The sequence below is a fragment of the Danio rerio genome, chromosome 5 (genome assembly GCF_049306965.1).
Source record: "Danio rerio strain Tuebingen ecotype United States chromosome 5, GRCz12tu, whole genome shotgun sequence".
Taxonomy (NCBI): domain Eukaryota; kingdom Metazoa; phylum Chordata; class Actinopteri; order Cypriniformes; family Danionidae; genus Danio; species Danio rerio.
Window position 1 is genome coordinate 10140441 of NC_133180.1, and position 21389 is coordinate 10161829.

At 38.3% G+C, this 21389-nt stretch overlaps 1 protein-coding gene and 1 long non-coding RNA gene across 2 annotated transcripts; both read left to right on the forward strand.

Annotated features, from left to right (window-relative positions):
* Nucleotides 1-1626: 1626 nt before the first annotated feature.
* On the forward strand, nucleotides 1627-20672 carry ugt2b6 (UDP glucuronosyltransferase 2 family, polypeptide B6). Its single transcript, NM_001177335.2, is given in 6 exon segments — nucleotides 1627-2380; nucleotides 15398-15546; nucleotides 17511-17642; nucleotides 17788-17875; nucleotides 19758-19980; nucleotides 20067-20672. Coding segments are annotated over 6 exon segments (1584 nt in total). The 5' UTR covers nucleotides 1627-1671; the 3' UTR covers nucleotides 20350-20672.
* On the forward strand, nucleotides 6182-13503 carry LOC137496745 (uncharacterized). Its single transcript, XR_012406710.1, has 2 exons — nucleotides 6182-6300; nucleotides 6396-13503. It is a non-coding gene; the product is annotated as an uncharacterized lncRNA (long non-coding RNA).
* Nucleotides 20673-21389: the final 717 nt, after the last annotated feature.

The window sequence follows — 21389 nt, forward strand, 5'->3', positions numbered from 1 at the left end:
TTAAACTAGCCTAAGCTGGTTGTCTGGACAGTTGGTGGTCTTAGCTGGTCAGGCTGGAAAATGACCAGCTAAAACCAGCTTGACCAGCCTGGTTTAGGCTGGACATAGTTGGTTTTGGTTGGGGTTTCAGCCTGGCTAGGCTTGTCAAGCTGGTTTTAGCTGGTCATCTCCCAGCCTGGAAATGACTGGAAACCAGCCTAGAAGTGGCCAAAATACCTATAAAACCAGCCTAGGCTGGTTTAAGCTGTTTTTTTCAGTAGGATTTACATCCCTATTATAAATATTATTAGAGCCCTAAAGAGCACAAAGAGATTTAATATTTTTCTATATTATTGTATTATTTGTAATGAAGTGTATAGTTATTCTTATTTAATACAGCATTTGATTTGTATATTTTGTGATATTATATTATGTTATTACTTTTATATTATTATGTATAACTTTTTTATATGTTAACTAATGCCATACGTCACATGTATGTGTGAGCAAAAGGGGGAAAAGGAAAGAAAGAAATAAGGGGCTTGATGGTAGACAGTATTTAACCGTTCTACAAAGCCTTATTGAAGCTGGGAAAAGTGTAAATAGTTCTTGCGTTTGTGTTTTGATTTTTATTGAATCCTGACAAACGAAAAGTAAACTGTTACATCGCAAGTTTGTGGTTTTATGCGTCAAATCCTTTGTGCCGAGTGAGTCCCTATGAAAATAGTGGAGAACTGGAAAGAATATACAAATATAATGTGTTTTATAAAAATAATGTATCAGTAACTAATTATTCTGTTATCAATGAAAATGACTGATAACACATCTGACATGGTATTTATCCATAAGATTCATTCATTTTCCTTCGGCTTAGTCCTTTATTCATCAGGGAAGATTTATTAACTAAATTGTAAATTGACTCACTTTCTTCTGTAAATTGCATACTTTCCCGTTATTTAGCAATTATTTAAATTTTTCTTCTATTTAATTCAGTTAATCTTTTTTTCTATAGGGCTTTTACAATTGTGCCAAAGCAGCTTAACACAGATGAAGAAAATAGAATAAAAGGCCGTAACAATATTTCAGATAGGGGAACATTCAGCAAATAAGGCAAACCCAGATAACCTGAACTTCACAAAATTATCCGTAGGCTACTCATCATCCTATAGCAGCTATTATTATTTTGTAAAATATAAGCTACTGTGGGAAGAGTAAAATATTTCAGCGCAATTATTATTGTAGTTGATGAAAAAACACGCCTCTGCTGCAAGGGTTAAATGTATCACAATCCGGCGGTAAAACAACGGACCTGGCAACCCTCGATAAACCCGCGAAAGCTGTTTTCATCGACGCGCAATTCCATATTTGGACAAAAAAAAGCAGATTTAATTGCCTCTACACGGTCGTAACGTGACATTTTAATATGCAGAATATTGTTTCATTTAATAATAATAAGATATAAGATAAACGTATCCAACAATGAACGATCATAAGTGCTTCAAGTATTTTAATCACAAAATGAATTAACTTTAGCTGAACTTGATTTTCCTTTCATCAGTATCTTTTACCTGAATGCTTTATTGACCACACTAGTTAATAATTAATATTCTGCTGTAGCCTACAGGTGCTGTGAGGGTTAAAGGAACACTCTCTCACACACGCGCGCACACACACTCCATCTAGCTGGAAAACATGAGACCGTTGGCGTGTTTTCTTTCTCTTCTCTCTCTCCTCAGCGCTGGAGAATGTGGGAATGTTTTGGTTTGGTTTACTGAGGGCAGCCACTGGATTAATATGAAGATTGTGTTGGAAACGCTGATCGACAGGGGACACGATGTGACGGTGCTGGTTCCCGATGCTTCTCTCTTCATGAAAGCCAACGCATCGGATCGCTTCTCCTACCAGCCCTTTAACGTGTCCATGGATGAACAGGAGATGAAAGTCTTCATCGAGGAGTTTCTGTATTTTTCACTGTATGAAATGGACCAGCTGAACTTTTTCCAGATGCAATCAAAAGTCTACGAGTTCACCTCCAAACTTCAGGACATGTCCATTTCATACTGTGACGGCGTCCTGAAGTCTCCAGGGTTGCTGGATAAATTGAGGAAACACAAGTTTGATGTTGTTTTTTCTGATCCGATTTATCAGTGTAGTGATATTGTGGCTGAGGAGCTGAATGTTCCCTTGGTTTACACTTTCCGGTTTTCCCTTGCTCATGCAGCAGAGCGCATGTGTGGTCAGATACCAGCTCCACCATCATATGTTCCTGGAGCCATGAGTAAACTCACAGACAGGATGAGCTTTACTGAGCGAATCTACAATATGCTCTTCTACCTTTCCCAAGATGCTTTTGCTGTTTTTGCCTGGAAAAAAATTGACAACTATTACACTGAATATTTTGGTGAGTTAAAGAGCGAGTTCATGTCCAACAGATGTCTATTTTTTTTTCATATTTTACCTACACTATGAAAGTTTTTTTTCCTTAAAAAATTCAAATGAAAATTAAAATGCTTAAAAGATCAAATGATACATCAAATGCCCAAACCACCATCGCAAATGGTGAATCAAATCCCCAACTGACACAGATATATACATTAGATGTCGCCTACCTTGTTGTTTACTATTAGAAGTAATGCGTCAATAGAGCCGCCATTTTAGTACAGGGTAGCGCTTCTTTGAAATGAATGCGGTTGTGAATGAATCTCCGTTATGAGCGACTCCTTCACTGAGCCGACAATAATACAAGTTTCTGGCACCGCAGCATCTCGTTGTCATATTTCTTATGCATTATTTGCAGCTTTTATTCAACAAAACTAGCATAAGCCGAGTATTTTAGAGTAAGTTGGAGCTACTTTGCCTTATGGTGAATGCAGTAAGTGACTGTATTATCATCCGTTACATGTTTTTTAGCACAAAAGTTCATAACATACAAAAACATAAAAAACTAAATCCTACCTATGAAATGTTCTGCCTTTGTGCTTTGTTTTCTTTGTTTGCTCGTTACTACACCCGTAGACAGCGATAAAGTCCAGCATCGTCACGTAGTAACACTGTCTTAGTGCGGTTGAAAAACACTTGTCCAGGGAGCACTGTACAAATATGGCGGCGCTATAGACGCATGCTCAGGGTCCGTATGCGATATATAGTGTATATATATATCCATAAAACTGACATCGCAAATGGTTAATCAAACCCTCCAACTGACTCCGCAAATGATGAATCAAATCCTTTTTTTTCATTCTAATTTTTATTTTGTTAGGAAAAAGCTTCCATACTACACTGTAAACAATGATTAGCTTTCTAAAGGGAGTAAACCCATTGCCTTAAAAGCAACAAGTTGACTTTACAAAGATAATGTATGTAAACCCATTGTAACTTGAAACTGCTTGTTGAATTTATTGTTATAATTATGCTTATCATACTCACTTTTTTAAAAGTTAACTAATCCTATTTTACATTGTCACTATTTTAGCACTACTGTTTTCAAATAATTTCTGTAATTATTGCAATATTACATATTTGGTGCTTCATTAAGTCTATAAAATCTACAATTATAGCCTGCGTTGAATTTAAAAGACACACTGGAGTCTGGAAGAGCAGATTTATTTTACTGTATGTCACGCTCAGTGGCGTTGCGAGGGGGGGGCTTTGGGGGCTTAAGCCCCTGATGTATTGTCAAAAGCCCCTGATCTTTTGCTATATGTTGCACTTAAATAAAAATATAAGTATATATAATATATAATACATAAGTATATATAATGGTGTATAACATTTAATTTGTTATCTAAGTACTGAAAATAACTGCGTAAATCACGCACATTCCACCTCACGCAGTGTTTGTGTCGGGTCAGCTGTTCAGCAGTACCTGTATCTACCGGCAGGTGGGAGTGGCACTGTTGTCACATGATGTTAAAAAAAGTTCCGCCACTGCACTTCATTTATTCATTATTTTGAAGAGCTGAAGTGGATGAGGTAATAATACAACTCTTTCGCGAAACTGAATAGTTCTAACTACTAATGAAGCACAGTATAAAATATGTTTAGTTTTGGTGAAATAAAATAACTGTAATCGATAAAATGTGCATCATATCAATGCATACATGCAAATTAGTCAGAAAAACGTAAATTGTTCTAGCTTTCTAGATATGATATAGATATCTAGGTATATTTATCTAGATATGATATAGCCAGTCACATCTGTTTCTGTAATAGTTAAATCACAGTGAGCTCATGTATCTAGCATATTGTATAGCTACATTCTACTTTAACATGCTATGTCAATTAGCAGGGGATTATAAATCGACCTTCTTATGAAAATACCTGAGATGGCTGGAAGAAGACATACAGTTGAAGTCTGATTAGCCCCAGTTGAATTATTAGCCCCCTGTTCATTTTTTCCCCCTAATTTCTGTTTAACGGAGAGAAGATTGTTTCAACACATTTAAACATAATAGTTTTAATAACTCATCTCTTATAACTGATTTGTTTTATCTTTGCCATGATGACAGTAAATAATATATGCCTAGACATTTTTCAAGACACTTCTATACAGCTTAAAGTGACATTTAAAGGCTTTAAAAGCAGGTTAGGGTAATTAGGTTAATTAAGACATGCAGAAAATTACATTTTCAAAAAACAAACAGAAACTGCAAATCAGGAGAGGAGATAGGAGGCTCAAGAGGTATGATATGGCTCACAACAGACTAGCAAATGAGAAGTGGGATAATTAATTAATGTTTTTTTTTTCCTTTTTGGTGTTACAAGTCACAAAGCTTCAAAATTTATTGCTAAAAGTCAACTCAAAAGCCCTATTTATTATTAAACCATTTATAAATCTATTATAAAAGTAGATTACCTTTTAAAAGTGGTGGTATTTTAGCGGGGTGAATTAGAACATCATTTTTTTAATGGGGGGGGGGGGGGGGGGGGATTGGGGGTCTTTGGGGCTAAGCCCCTTATCCCTTTCGACCCTAGCACGCTTGCTAGATATAGAAAAGCTGGGGGGGGGGGGGGGGGGGGGGGGGATGAATCAAGATTTAATAAAGGTGTATTGGAAACAATGATTAGTTTACTTAAATTTTTTTTAAGTAAGTACAATTTGCATTATTATAAAAATTAAGTCAACTTAACAGTTCAAAATTACAATATATGTAACCTGGCCGGCCTTACGCCACCAACCCCGCTCCGAGCTGGTATCAAACTGGCATCCTTCCGCATGGAAGTTGGTTGCTCTACCAAGGAGGCTAAAGACCATGGCCTCTAGCATCTGTCGCTAGAGTACCTTTAGAGGATTAGAGGATTGAGGTTTACCTTCACAGTACTCACTAGCTGGCCTCCGTTACACATACATTATTTTTTGTAAAGTCAACTTGTTGCTTTTAAGGCAATTGGTTTACTCCCTTTAAGCAACTAATCGCTTTTTACAGTGTATCATTGTTTTTTTTTTCTTTTTTTACAAAAAACAGTTGACAAGTTTGTAGAATATTTGTTTACTATACAGAATATGAATTACATTGTCAATGAAAAAAGATACAAGAGAGAGAAAGTAAGAATAAAGCAAATAAAGAATATGATATAAACTTAAGGGTAAGACACTTAAGAATCAATTACAGTACATAAATTAAAGTCATTACAAAATGAAATAGTTCTGTTTGCTTTCTTATTTTTAGATAATGAAATTCAATGTAAATAAAGACTAGAATTTTGCAAAAAAAAAAACAGAAAAAAAACAGGAAAATATGGTTTGGTGCTAGTAAATTTGCATTTGTGGATATGGAGTTTAAAAAGAAAATAAATTAAATTTACAACAAAACAAGCATTTCTCTTAGTAGAGGCAGATTCATAATAACCAGTGTATCATTGTTCCTAGGCCCTCCTCTAGGACATTATTACCATGTGCTAAAACCAAATACTGCTGCATTCACCATCGGGAGGCGCTATAATCCCTCTCGTAGGACAATTTTGCTTTTACTATCCAAAATAAATAAAGTTATCCAACATGTGCGTCCGATATCTCCGCCTGTAAAGAAACTTGAAATAATGTGTTACTTTGTTTATGATTTTGAATTTATTTATTTCTTTATTTTTTATGTTTTGTTGTATTTTGTATACGGGTTGATTTTTTTGAATGAATTACATTGTTTGGGGACTTTGATTATGACGTCAAAATTGCGGAGTTTACCGGATGTATAAATTGCGTGTAGGAGTGAATGAAAACTATGGAACGCTAGGAAAAACACGGTAAAGGGGGTACATGTATATGGTAGCTTCACGGGTTCCTCCTTCATGAGTTATAGCTCCTGGTTTGATGGAAAAAATAAGGTAATTTGGTTTATTTGTTTATCGTTTAATTGTTGATGTTGACTTAGCGTTAATTTTCGGGATTTATTTGTATTTGTTGTTTGTTTTCTCTCTAGTTCTTACGGTGATTCACGAATGAATAATGTAAACAAATTCTATGAAGTGTGACCAATAAACTAATCGTGAACATCAGTGGAAGACTTAGTCATCTTTTAACCAGGACGCAACAGTAAGAACTTATTTTATCGGCCCGGCAACCTTGTCAACAAGATGAGCTGCGTTGCTTCACTTGGAGGAAAAGGCGGCGTTGCTCCTTCTGGCTTTTCTGCTTTCGATTGCGTTGGGAACTGCGTGATCGTCGCGGCTGATGATGGATCAAAAGATCAACTAAGTTAAAGGACTCGGCTCAGCGTGTAGCAAGCAAACGGGGTCGAATGAACTGGATAAGGAAGTCCGGTTTGTTTACATGGACCGCAGTGAGTACTATGGATTGAACTGTTTATCAGATGAGTTCTGAATGGACAACTTTGCTTTAGGTTTCGTATTTAAGCTTGCAATGGACATTAGCGTGTTTTCACTTTATTAATGGACTGAATATTGAGTAATTTCATATTTGTGTTATGATTTCTTAATGTGTTCAGTTTGTATTTTCCTGATTGTCACACCGATTGTGTACGTTACTGAATGTGAATGTCGCCAATATTTGTTCTTTAAGCGTAAATATAAAAAGAGAAAATGTCGAAGTCAGATGCAGGTGTAAACGATCTAAATAAGCAAGTGGATGATTGTGTTGATACTCAAAGTGAAAATGTGCGTCACTCAAAACGTGTTCCCATTCTTACAGAAAAAATGCAGTCATACCAACAAGAAGAGTCACAAAAAAGAGAAAAAAGAATTACTCGTTTATATGATAAGTGGAAAGTTGAGGCCCGTAGTGCTCGTGAACGTCTTAAAACTGATATTACAGTGACTCAATTAGCTATGGTAATTGATGATTTAGAGGCAGCAAAAAACAATGTTTTAAAGGAATATGATGATTTCAGAAACCGTATGTTACCCACTATGGAAATGAGACGAAAAATTGATGCGTGTGAAGCTGTCACCGCTGATATCATTAAAATAATCCATGGAAGGATATCAGGTGTGGATGAAGAATTTGATGCTGAAAGGGAAAGAGGGCGTCTTCAAATGTTGTTAGATCACAAGCATGCACGCTCAATTTTTGGGTCAACTGTTTCATGCGTCAGTCAAGGGACTAGCAGTCATTCTAGTCAATGCAGTCATTCTAGTCAATGCTCTGTCGTTTCTAGTTTAGCAGCTAAAAGAGTAGATGCTGCTGCAAATCTAGCGGCTAAGCAAGCTGTTTATGATTCTTTATTAGAAGAAACAAAACATAAGGAAAGGATACAACAATTGGAAGAGCAGCATAAAAGGGCTATTGAAGCAGAAGTGAAAGAGTTGGAGCGGATACAAGCGAAAAAAGATGTAAAGGCTGCACAAGCTAAATTGGAGGTTTATGACAAAGAGATCGTTAAAGAAGCTATGTCATATTCAGAATGTGTTAAGATTAAAAGCAAGCAAGATGCTTCTTTGGTAAAACTTGAAAGAAAGCAAGGTGCATCACAAACTCAAGTGACTTCTGGGATACCCATTTCAGCTTCTGTCTTTCAGGACAGTCTTGCCTTAAATCGATTGCCAGTACCGGAACCTCCAGTTTTTACAGGAGATCCTATTCGATTTATTGAGTGGAAAATTTCATTCATTGCACTTATTGAAGGAAAATGTACCTCGTCTGCTGAAAAATTGTTTTATCTTAAAAGGTATGTGAGTGGCCCTGTGAGTAGAGCTTTGGAGGGCATTTTCTTTCGAACTGATGACGAAGCATATCACGACGCCTGGGAGAAACTAAATGGTCGCTATGGTCAGCCATTTTCCATTCAAAGAGCCTTTAGAGAAAAATTAGCTAATTGGCCAAAAATTAGTTCAAAGGATGCAATGGGTCTTCGCAACTTCTCTGACTTTCTGAGTGCATGTGAAAATGCCATGCCTCATGTCAAAGGCCTTCAGATTCTGAATGATTACCAAGAAAACCAAAAACTTGTTCAGAAATTGCCGGACTGGGCAGCCAGTCGATGGAATCGACAAGTCACACAAGTTTTAAGTCAAAATCAAGAATTCCCGGACTTTAAGGAGTTCTGTGCGTTTGTGTTGACAGAGGCAGAAACAGCTTGTAATCCAGTAACTTCCTATCAAGCTCTTCATGATTTAAGTCCCATCGTTGACAAACTCACTTTGAAGGAAACAAAAAGGAATAAGGCTCAAGTTTTTAACACTCAAATGAAACATGAAATTCAGAAATCATTTAAATCAGAAACAAGAGCTCCTTGTCTGTTGTGCAAACAAGGTAATCATCAGCTCAATAACTGTCCTGACTTCTATAGTAAATCATTGGAAGAACGGCGAAGGTATGTTCAAGAGCAAAAACTGTGTTATGGGTGTTTGAAAACAAGACATATAGCAAGTGAATGTCGTCATCGTCTTGCTTGTGATGTTTGTCAAAGAAAGCATCCTACGTGTTTGCATGATGCTAACTTTGTAAGAAGAATTAAGTCGGAGCCTGTGACGGAGTCTTCATTTCGAAGTATTCCTAATAACAGCACGGATGCAGTTGCTTTGAGTGTAGCAGGTGAAGGGCAAACTGCGAATACTTCAATGATTTTGCCCGTATGGATATCGACTAAGGAGAACCCTGATTGTGAAAAACTTGTGTATGCGCTTCTTGACTCCCAAAGCGATACCACATTTGTTGATCAAGAAATAAGTAATTTCCTTAAAGCACAGTCAAGTCCAGTAAAACTGAAACTAACTACTATGCTTGGTATGGATACCATTGTACAAAGTGAGAGAGTATTAGGGCTACAAGTGTGAGGGTATGAGTTTGGTGATTTTGTAGATCTTCCTCCTGCTTATACCAGAGATTATATCCCTGTGAATCGTCAGAATATTCCTACTTGTGAAGTAGCAAAAAATTGGAATCATCTATCAAGTATTGTGGATAAAGTTCCACCATTAAAGGATTGTGAGATTGGTTTATTAATAGGGTACAACTGCCCTCGGTCTATGGCTCCTCGAGAGGAGATCGTTGGGAAGAAGGACGAACCTTTTGCTGTACGAACTGATTTGGGATGGAGTATCGTTGGACGTTCATCTCCACGTCTTGATTTGCCAAAGGAGAGTAGTTTATGTCATCGCCTTGCGGCCAAGGAACTTCCTCCTGTCACTCCTGCTGACGTAATTCGCGTTCTTGAAACTGACTTTAAAGATATTAGTGAAGAAGGTATGAAGGTATCACAAGATGACATTCTCTTCATTAATAAGTTGAAAGAAGTCATTCATAAAAATGTGCATGGGCATTATAAGATGCCATTACCTTTTAAAGAAAGGCCTATTCTACCAAATAACAAACAATTGGCTGTAGTTAGGCTTGACCATCTCAAAAGAAGGTTGGCGAAGGATGAAAGATATAAGGAACAGTATAAGGAGTTCATGAGCGAGATCATTCAAAGAGGGGATGCGGAAGAGGTGATTGATAACGGAAAAGGAGGAGAAACATGGTATTTGCCTCATCACGGTGTCATTAGTCCGAAAAAGCCCAATAAGTTGCGAGTCGTGTTTGATTGTTCAGCAAGGTTTAACGGTTATTCATTGAACGATCACTTACTTCAAGGGCCTGACTTGATTAATAGTTTGATTGGCATTCTAATGAGATTTCGGCAACATCCTGTTGCGCTTATGTGTGATGTAGAGAAAATGTATCACCAATTTCATGTGAATGAATCTGACCGAGATTATCTTCGATTCCTTTGGTGGAAGGATGGAAAATTCAATCAGAATCCTCTTGAGTTTCGTATGAAGGTCCATATTTTTGGAGCCGCCTCTTCTTCAGGGTGCGCAAATTTTGGCTTGAAGCACATCGCAAATGAGAACAGTCATCTATATCCTCTAGGTTCAGAATTTGTATTGAAGAATTTCTATGTAGACGATGGAGTTACTAGTGTGAAAGACGCAGAGATGGCAGTTAAGGTTGTTGATGAAGCAAGGAAGCTTTGTGCAATGGGTGGTTTGCGATTGCATAAATTCATGTCGAATGATGACACCGTCTTGAACGATATTCCTATGTCTGAGCTTGCATCTGATGCTAAGGAGTTGGAGTTTGCATCTGAGTTGCCATTGGAAAGAGCTCTTGGAATACAGTGGCAAAGAAATTTGGATTGTTTCAAGTTTAATGTCAAATTGCAACAACAACCTGCCACTCGTCGTGGAATATTATCCACCATTGCATCCGTATACGATCCATTAGGATTTATAGCTCCTATTCTATTTAATGGAAAGAAAATTTTGCAGGAGATATGCAAGCGTGGTGCTGGATGGGATGATTTTTTGTCAGAGGAAGTTCAGCTACGGTGGGAGCAATGGAAGCAAGATCTTATCAACTTGCAAGAAATAAACATACCAAGAACATATGTACCTAACGATTTTGGTACTATTGTTAAGGTAGAGTTGCATCACTTCTCAGATGCTAGCACTTCCGGGTATGGCCAATGCTCTTATTTGAGATTTTGCAATGAAGATGGAGATGTGCACTGTGCTTTGGTTATGGGAAGATCAAGAGTATCACCTCTGAAGGTCGTCACAATCCCCAGACTAGAATTGACAGCTGCAGTCATTTCTGTTGAAGTAAGCAATGTGCTTAAAAGAGAGCTTGATTATGTTGATGTGGAGGAATTATTTTGGACCGATTCAAAAGCAGTGTTAGGATACATAAGGAATGAAGCTCGTAAGTTTCATACTTTTGTGGCAAATCGTGTACAGAGAATACAGCTTAGCACAACCCCACAACAATGGAGGTATGTCCCTTCTGAAGAAAATCCTGCTGATCATGCCTCGAGAGGATTAAATGTTCAACAATTGCTGTCGTCAATCTGGTTTTCTGGCCCAATGTTCTTATGGAAGAAAAACTTACCAAATCCAGAAGACCCAAAGGTAGAGATCTCCTTAGAGGATCCAGAAGTGAAGTTCGCACAAGTCTTTAAGACTGAAGGCACTGACGAAGTGAATTTGATTGATCGTATAGCTAAATTTTCTTCGTGGTCACGAGCAATTAGGGCTATTGCTCGACTTATGAGAAGAGCTTGCAAAGATAAATCAAATCACCTGAGCACTACATCTGAACGACAAAGGGCTGAATTGCATATTGTTAAATGCTTGCAAAGTCATGCTTATAAAGGTGAGTTGGGGAGGCTGGAGAAGGGAATGGATGTTTCGCCCCAATCTCAACTGTATCCTCTTGGTTCATTCATTGATGAAAATGGAGTGCTTAAGGTGGGAGGTCGACTTCGTCACTCAGACTGTTTAGAGTCTTTAAAATATCCTGTCATTATTCCAAAAAATCACTCCGTTACCAAAATGATCATTGCACATTGTCATGAAAAGATCAAACATCAAGGAAAGGGATTTACCATTAATGAAATTAGGTCTTGTGGATATTGGATTCCAGGGATTGGTAGAGCTGTGGCTTCGTATATCAAAGGATGTGTTACATGTAGAAAACTTAGAAGATCCACAGAGGTGCAGAAAATGGCTGATTTGCCATCAGAGCGAGTAATTCCATCACCTCCATTCAAGTATACCGGTATGGATTGTTTCGGACCACTCTTTGTCAAACAGGGAAGAAGTGTGTGCAAGCGGTATGGCCTAATCTTAACTTGTTTGTGCTCGCGCTCTGTGCATATTGAAATGCTCACGGACATGTCGACGGATTCCTTTATTAATGCATTACGCTGTTTTATTGCCATCAGGGGTGCTGTGCAGCAAATTCGATCTGATCAAGGAACAAACTTTGTTGGTGCAAAAAATGAATTCAAAAGGGCACTTGAAGAAATTGACGCAGAGAGATTGAGAGTATTCTTATCTGAAAGACAATGTGACTTTGTGATGAATGCGCCACATGCTAGTCATGCTGGTGGAGTATGGGAGCGTCAGATCAGAACTGTGAAATCAGTTTTAAATTCCATACTCTCACTTCATTCAGCGCGATTGAATGATTCTTCTTTGCGAACCTTTCTCTATGAAACTATGGCGATAGTAAATAGTAGACCTCTCACTGTTGATTGTTTAACTGATCCTGACAGTTTGAGACCAATCACTCCAAATCATCTACTTACGTTGAAGTCAACAGTTGCTTTACCCCCTCCAGGCAATTTTAAGGATGATGAATATGCTCGCAAAAGGTGGAGACAAGTGCAACATTTATTGGAGCAATTCTGGAGTCGCTGGCGCAAAGAATATCTTGCAAATCTAGCAGTCAGACAAAAATGGCACGTTCCTAAGAGAAATATTCAGATTGGTGATATTGTTATTGTGAAAGATGATGATTTGCCGAGAAATCAGTGGAGATTGGGTAGAGTAAAGGAGGTTACTGTTAGTACCGACGGATTGGTCAGAAAAGCAAAAATATGTCTAGGGGATTCAAAACTAGATACGAAAGGCAAACGTCTTGGCAAGCCCTCAGTAATTGAAAGACCTATACAAAAACTCGTGCTGTTGCTAGAGTTCAACTAGTATCCCAATGTTATACTGTTGGGTGTAAAAATTGGTGCTTTGCTTAGACTGAGTTTTCAAATTCTGTGAGTGCTAGAGTGTTTGTGTGGAAATCATTTATGGCTTATATGTATTGTATGATTTGGTGGGAGTGTAAAGAAACTTGAAATAATGTGTTACTTTGTTTATGATTTTGAATTTATTTATTTCTTTATTTTTTATGTTTTGTTGTATTTTGTATACGGGTTGATTTTTTTGAATGAATTACATTGTTTGGGGACTTTGATTATGACGTCAAAATTGCGGAGTTTACCGGATGTATAAATTGCGTGTAGGAGTGAATGAAAACTATGGAACGCTAGGAAAAACACGGTAAAGGGGGTACATGTATATGGTAGCTTCACGGGTTCCTCCTTCATGAGTTATAGCTCCTGGTTTGATGGAAAAAATAAGGTAATTTGGTTTATTTGTTTATCGTTTAATTGTTGATGTTGACTTAGCGTTAATTTTCGGGATTTATTTGTATTTGTTGTTTGTTTTCTCTCTAGTTCTTACGGTGATTCACGAATGAATAATGTAAACAAATTCTATGAAGTGTGACCAATAAACTAATCGTGAACATCAGTGGAAGACTTAGTCATCTTTTAACCAGGACGCAACACCGCCCCTTCCGCTACGCAAGCAAATCTGCGGTCGTTGAGTGCGTGAAGTGTCCATCATTACACACTTCATTTTAGCAGTTGAATGAGTGCATCATCCGGGTAATTAAAGTGCACTTATTATTTTTGAGTTTTCAGTGTGAACGCACTATTTTAAAATATGAACATTTATTTTACTTCAGTATTTTCAATAGAGTTTCTGCTCTTGTCTGCTGATCCTGATGGCGCTAGCGGTTACACGGGGTTGTTGCTAGATCAGATACATTTGCAGCCGGAAGTAAACCAGAATTATTTCTATTATTTATCAAATTTCCCATTTATTGTATCTTCTTAGGAATAGTATAAACTTGAAAAAAGAGACCTTAACCGTTCACCGGACGTTTATCGGTATGGGTAGAAACAGTAGTGGATGGGGCTTTGTGCGCGTTATCGCTTATCAAGTGTGACGTTACGTGAGTCGGCTTCCGGGTCCAAGAGCCATATAAAGCTGTATGGGGAGACTCAACAAATGGCAATAATAAAAGTTTACAAAGCGATGTAATATTTTTGAAAATCACGATCATAATATATACAGTTAAAAACAGAATTATTAGCCCCCCTTTCACAGTAGGTCTGATAATATTTTTTCTTCTGGAGAAAGTTTAATTTGATTTATTTTGGCTAGCATAAAAGCAGTTTTAAAAAATGTTATGAACCATTTTAAGGTGAAAATTATTAGCCCCTTTAAGTAAAAATTTTTTTACAAAAAAAATCGTCATTATACAATAACTTGCTTAATAACCCTAACCTGCCTAGTTAACCTAGTTAAGCCTTTAAATGTCACTTTAAGCTGTATAGAAGTGTCTTGAAAAATATCAAGTAAAATATTATTTACTGTCATCATGACAAGGATAAAATAAATCAGTTATTAGAGATGAGTTATTAAAACTATTATGATTATAAATGTGTTGAAAAAATCTGCTCTCCGTTAAACAGAAACCGGAGGAAAAAAATTGAACAGGGGAGATAATAATTCAGGGGGGTTAATAATTCTGACTTCAACTGTATATTTCTAATATTTAATTGCCAGAAATTGATACATTTTTTATAAATTGTTAAAATATTGGTGTGTGTGATGCAGCGAGTCCAGAGACTGCTGTGTGCACTATGATTTCAAATAAAATTCACCTTAATGCCTGACTAAAAAGTGGTCATGAATGAAATATGTTCCTAATTTAAATGAGTAGCGGCTTGGACCCGGAAACAGTCCTCCATAAGTCACCGACACGTCACGAATTAACAAGTAGATTCCCTCATAGCAAACTATTGGTAAGAGAGGTCTGGTTAAAGGTCCCTTAAAATTAAAACAGTTTGTTTTTGATGTTAGTATCAGTATTGTTTGCTTTTAACATATCTATAAACTAGTGCACACAAAAACACTGACTAAATTTGCGTTTATAAAAATATAAACTTATTATAAACATGTAGAGCTTGTAGTTTGTTACTTCCGGCTAAATCATGGGTGTCAAACTCTGCAGAGTTTAGTTCCAGCTCTGCTTCAACACACTTATCTGTAGGTATTAAACAAGGCTAAAGCACTCAAGTAGTTCGATCAGGTGTGTTTAATTAGGGTTGGAACTAAGGCCCCGTTTACACCAATGCGTTTTCGTTTTAAACTGTGCAGAGCTGCAGTCCTCCAGGAACTGAGTTTGACACCTGTGGTCTAAATGTATGAACAGATTACCAAAGCAAACTTTTTTTAAGTTTATTAACATGCATGCTTTAATTGTTTACCAAAAGATTAACAATGTGCACTAGCAAACTAAACATTTTACACATATTTTAAATGAAGTAAATGCTTCTACTCATCCTCCTCCCAGGACGGCCCACTTCCTATTGTGAGATGATGGGTAGAGCCGATATCTGGTTAATCAGAACCTACTGGGATTTTGAGTTTCCACGGCCATTCGTGCCCAACTTCAAATATATCGGAGGGCTTCACTGCACCCCTGCCAAGCCATTACCCAAGGTGAGTCTGTGTTCTTACATTATATTCTGTTAAAGGCTTAGTTCACCTAAATATTTTAATTATCCTATGATTCATCCTCAAGAAGAGTTGCCAGGTTCAAAAAGATTCCCAGTCCAATGATCTCGAAAAACGCCTGATTTTTGCTCCTTGACCAGTCAGAATCAACTGCTGGATTCCCACAAAGTGAAAGGTTTAGCACACAGTACTGTATCTTCTCCAATATTGTGTGATACAAATACTTTACAATATACACTCACCGGCCACTTTATTAGGTACACCTGTCCAACTTCTTGATAATGCACATTTCTAATCAGCCAATCACATGGCAGCAACTCAATGCATTTAGGCATGTAGACATGGTCAAGACAATCTGCTGCAGTTCAAACCGAGCATCAGAATGGGGAGGAAAGGGGATTTAAGTGACTTTGAATGTGGCATGGTTGTTGGTGCCAGACAAGCTGAGTATTTCAGAAACTGCTGATCTACTCGGATTTTCACGCACAACTATCTCAAGGGATACAAATAATGGTCTAAAAAAGAGAAAATATCCAGTGAGCGGCAGTTCTGTGGGCGCAAATGCCTTGTTGATGCCAGAGGACAGAGGAGAATGTCCAGACTGGTTCCAGCTAATAGAAAGGCAACAGTAACTCAAATAAGCACTCGTTACAACCAAAGTTTGCCTCAGAGCATCTCTGAATGCACAACACGTCCAACTTTGAGGCAGATGGGTTACAGTAGCGGAAGACCACTCCGGGTGCCACTCCTGCCAGCTGAGAACAGGAAACTGAGGCTACAATTCACACAGGCTCACTAAAACTGGACAATAGAAGTTTGGAAAAACGTTGCTTGGTCTGATGAGTCTCCATTTCTGCTGCAACATTCGGATGTTAGGGTCAGAATTTGGCATCAATTACATAAAAGAATGGATTTATCCTTCCTTGTATCAACGGTTCAGGCTGGTGATGGTGGTGTAATGGTGTGGGGGATATTTTCTTCCCACACTTGATGTGCCCATTAGTACGAATTGAGCATCGTGTCGATGCAAAAGCCTGCCTGAGTATTGTTGCTGACCATGTCCATCCCTTTATGACCACAGTGTACTCATCTTCTGATGGCTACTTCCAGCAGGATAATGCGCCATGTCATAAAGCGTGAATCATCTCAGACTGGTTTCTTGAACATGACAATGAGTTCACTGCACTCAAATGGCCTCCACAGTCACCAGAACTCAATCCAATCGAGCACCTTTGGGATGTGGTGGAGGAGATTCGCATCATGGATGTGCAGCCGACAAATCTGCAGCAACTGCGTCATGCTATCATGTCAGTATGGAGCAAAATCTCTGAGGAATATTTCCAGTATCTTGTTGAGTCTATGCCACGAAGTATTAACACAGTTTTGAAGGGTCCAACCCGGTACTAAGGTGTACCTAATAAAGTAAAACGCTTTAAGTAACTTCCGGTGACTCATCTGTTACCTTTCTCTCCTTCTTTTGCTTTAGCGCCATCAGCTGAACAGGAACACGCTTTTCTAAAATTATTCACATGGCCAAGAAAAGTTAAATGTTTCCACTGTAGCATTATTAATTATAATTATGCTGATATTAATGTTTTCCTAATTATTTTAATTGAGCATGTTTTGTATAAGTGGTCTGTAGATTTAAATGCTTGAACTGTTTTCTTATTTAATATTCTGTTTCTCTATGAACTGCGTCACAACATGAAAGAAATAATAATGGTTACAGCTTCCGGTTGATGCAGACTTAAAAGACTGAAGAATTATATATATATATAAAACACTAATCGGATTGAGCATAATTACTTGTGATTTTTGCTTATAAAAGGGTCTCTGGTCTGATTTGTGTAAATATTTAGGTAAACTCTTATCCATGTGCTGCAGAATATTGCATAAACACATGTAGAGGCACTTTTCACAGTAGTTCACTGTGTTATTTTCATGTGCAGGACATGGAGGAGTTTGTGCAGAGCTCAGGGGATGATGGGATTGTGGTCTTCACACTGGGCTCTTTGGTAGGCAAAGTACCCAAAGAGATCAGCAACAGAATCGCCTCAGCACTGGCACAGATACCACAGAAGGTAACATGACCATGAACTAATATGCATTTCCTCTTGATGTGGTTAGCAAGTCACCTAAGTTGAAATGAGTTTCATCAAGGTTATCAGAGTACACTCTTATGAAACACTAATCAGTTGAGAGTGTGTTTATGTAATTGTGTTGCAGGTCCTGTGGCGATATGGTGGAGAGAAACCCGATACTCTTGGTGAAAACACTAGAATCTATAAGTGGATCCCTCAGAATGATTTATTGGGTTTGTATTATCATTTGTGACTGTATAATATTTTTATTATATACTTTTATTTATTAAAGTCTGTGTGCAATTCAAATTTTGCTAGCACACATTGCTAATATTTTAGTGAACAATTAATTTGTGTAAAGTAATCACTGAAAAAGATGTTTAATCAAACTCTGAGCATATACTTTAGTGTTTGGAGTGGCGGAGCTTCTCTGATGATGTCAGTTTGATGCTTCAGTCACAATATTCTTAACCACGCCCCCTTTTACTATTAGTTTGCTACTAGGGAATGATGCACTAAAAGAAAGCCCCGCCCCCTACTCAATATTCTGTTTCAGTTGGAAGTAGATTAACATACTGAAATTAAAGTATCAGTAACTTCTGGTTCACACAGACTTTAAAGATTAAGGCCTTGTCCAGCCATACATGGTGGGACTGTACAATATTGGAAAAGTCTGATAATGCGATATTTTTTTTCTACGATTTATATTGCGATCATTCATTCATTGAATTAGTCCCTTTATTAATCCGGGGTCACCACAGCCTAGATCAGACACAGTTGTGGCCAGAAGTTATCAAGAATTATTGATATTATTCATTAAATTAACCATTTATTGTATTTCATTAACGTCTACCCAAACCCAACCATCACAGTAGTGTAAAAATATTAATTATTGCTTTACAGTGTTACAAATATTATGCTATATTGATGGCGTAACTGCAGCTGTATCCTATTTAGGCTACACATCACAGAAACATGATTAAGATACATAAAACCATGATTTCAGAGTATTTGTACAAGTAGGGATTCGAACCCAAAAGTCATTCGAAGCATAGTAATGAGAGAGGAATTTGCACTGACCTTGGCAGTCAAATGCAGATTCTCCAGGTCTCGAAAGGCTTCTAAGCTGATTGATGCTTTGAATCGCTTTAGTCACGTGACCAGGTGTTTCGGAACGCTTTAGGCCGTACTCACACTATGTACAGTTGCCTCGAACCGGGCCAAAGCACGCTTGTCCCCCCTCCCGTCTGCCCCGACGGCCCGCACTCACACTAATCGGGCCTGGGCACGCTTACGTCATCGCTGCTGCGCTGTTCAATGAGCGCTCTCGCCCAGCACAACGGAGATTGCTCTTGTTATATCGTTTCAGTCGTTTGATATGCAGTGACATGCAGTCTAATATTTCGCCAAACAGTCCTTAGGGATGCGGTGACATGCAGTCAGATATTTCGCCGCACAGATCCGCCACTTTTGGCGCGCATAAACAATCATAAAGCTCTCGTGCTGCAGGAATGAGGAGGTCTGCTGAAGGCGCGCAGCTGTTGTGCTGTGAGGAGTTCTCGTCTTTAATAAACTACGGCAGTTTGCGTTCACTGAACAGTAAGAATGATTAATAAATCCATATGAAACAGTGCCTTAAAAGTCACGTCTCACTTTCAGTTTTGGGTAAACCGTAAACCGCGCTCAGGCACACCTCTTCCAACCGGGCCAGGGCCGGCCAAGTGAACCATGCTTGAGCCCGATTCAGCGCACTCACACTTCTCAAACGATCTGGGAAACGGGCCTGGGCACGGTACGAATGGCATAGTGTGACTAGGCCCTTAGTCACGTGACTTGGGAGTTTCGGATCAAGCTTCGGTGTAGTTTCGAAACCCTTGCGCTTCGGGATCTCATCACGGTGTTGAAACGTCAGTTTCACGTCAGCCATCCCTAGAATAAACCAGTCTTGAAACCGTGTAGAAAACATGAGTTTTGAAAATACCAGTGTTCATATGGACAGGGCCTAACACACTAATCTTGTCTTTCCATGTGTTGTTATGGCATACAGTAAGTCTTGCAGTGAATTTATTGTTTTCTTTTGCATTAATCTTTCATTTAAATTGTCTCCTGATTCAGGTCACCCCAAAACCAGAGCATTCATCACTCACGGGGGCACTAATGGCATATATGAGGCCATATATCACGGTGTCCCGATGGTCGGCATCCCCTTGTTTGGTGACCAGCCTGATAATATGGTTCATATGACCACCAGAGGTGCTGCTGTTGTAGTAGACAGCATTAAGAGCATGCAGCCACAAGAACTGGTGGACAAACTCAATACAGTCATTAATGACCCTTCGTAAGTCACTCATATGATCTGATTTACTCTGTTATCAGTGCATAATACTGCAGATCTCTGGACTAAGATGCTCTGTTTCTCCGCAGGTATAAAGAGAATGCAATGCGTTTGTCCAGGATTCATCACGACAGACCAATGAAGCCTTTAGATGAGTCTGTGTTCTGGATTGAGTTCGTCATGCGCAATAAAGGTGCAAAACACCTGCGTGTGGAGGCCCACAACCTGACCTGGTATCAGTACCACTGTCTGGATGTGTTCGCTTTTCTTACCACTGTCCTGACTCTAGTCCTCTACATCTGCTTTAAGATGGCCAAATTTTTCATCATGCGCTGCTGCTTTAGATCAAAGAGGAAAAGCAAGAAAGAGTGATAAAAGACAGAGAGAATTCTTACTTTTTTGCACTGAAATTTGCACTTTCCAATCAACTCAACTCATATTCGCATTAGGATGTTTCTCAGCACCACATACTTTGGATGGACTCTTATCTTACAATAATAATTACAATACAGTCATTTTAAATGGCTGTAAATCTGAGTTGTTCATTGTTACTGTCGCCTTGAGTTTGATTAAATTGTAAAGCACAACCTTTACTGTTTTAAATTAATGATTAATAATATGAGAAGTGCTACTATAGCAATATCTATTTTTTTTAATAATTAACTTTTTCCCTGTAAATAAAACAATCAATAGACTTTTATGCAGATATATTGCTGTATTTTTTGTACTGTCATTCATTCATTTTCTTTTCGACTTACTCCCTTTATTAATCTGGGGTTGCCACAGCAGAATGAACCGCCAACTTATCCAGCATATGTTTTACGCAGCGAATGCCCTTCTAGCTGCAACCCATCACTGGGAAACACCCACACACTCATTTACACTCATACACTACGGACAGTTTAGCTTACCCAATTCACCTATAGTGCATGTCTTTGGACTGTGGGGGAAACCGGAGCACCTGGAGGAAACCCACGCAAACACTGGGAGAACGTGCAAACTCCACACAGAAACGCCAACTGACCCAGCCGAGGCTTAAACCAGCGACCTTCTTGATGTGAGGCGATTGTGCTACCCTCTGCGCCAGCGCGCTGCCCTTTTTGCACTTTTTTTCTTCAAATGTGTGATTGTTCTAATGTTTAGACTTCGCTGGATAAACCTCTGCTAAACAACCAATGATGTAATGAAACTATTCATACAAGTGTGAAATATTCTTCAACAATTAAACCAGATATAAAAAAACAGATTTAATAAGAGTTATACCGTTTTAAACATCAATTCAATTAATCTTTTTTTTTTTTCATAGCAGATTGTGCCAAAGCAGTTTAACATAGAAGTTCTAGTAAATGGAAACTGTGTCAGTTCAGTTTTCAGTGTTTAGTTCAGGTCAGTGTGGTTGAAAGTCCAAAAAC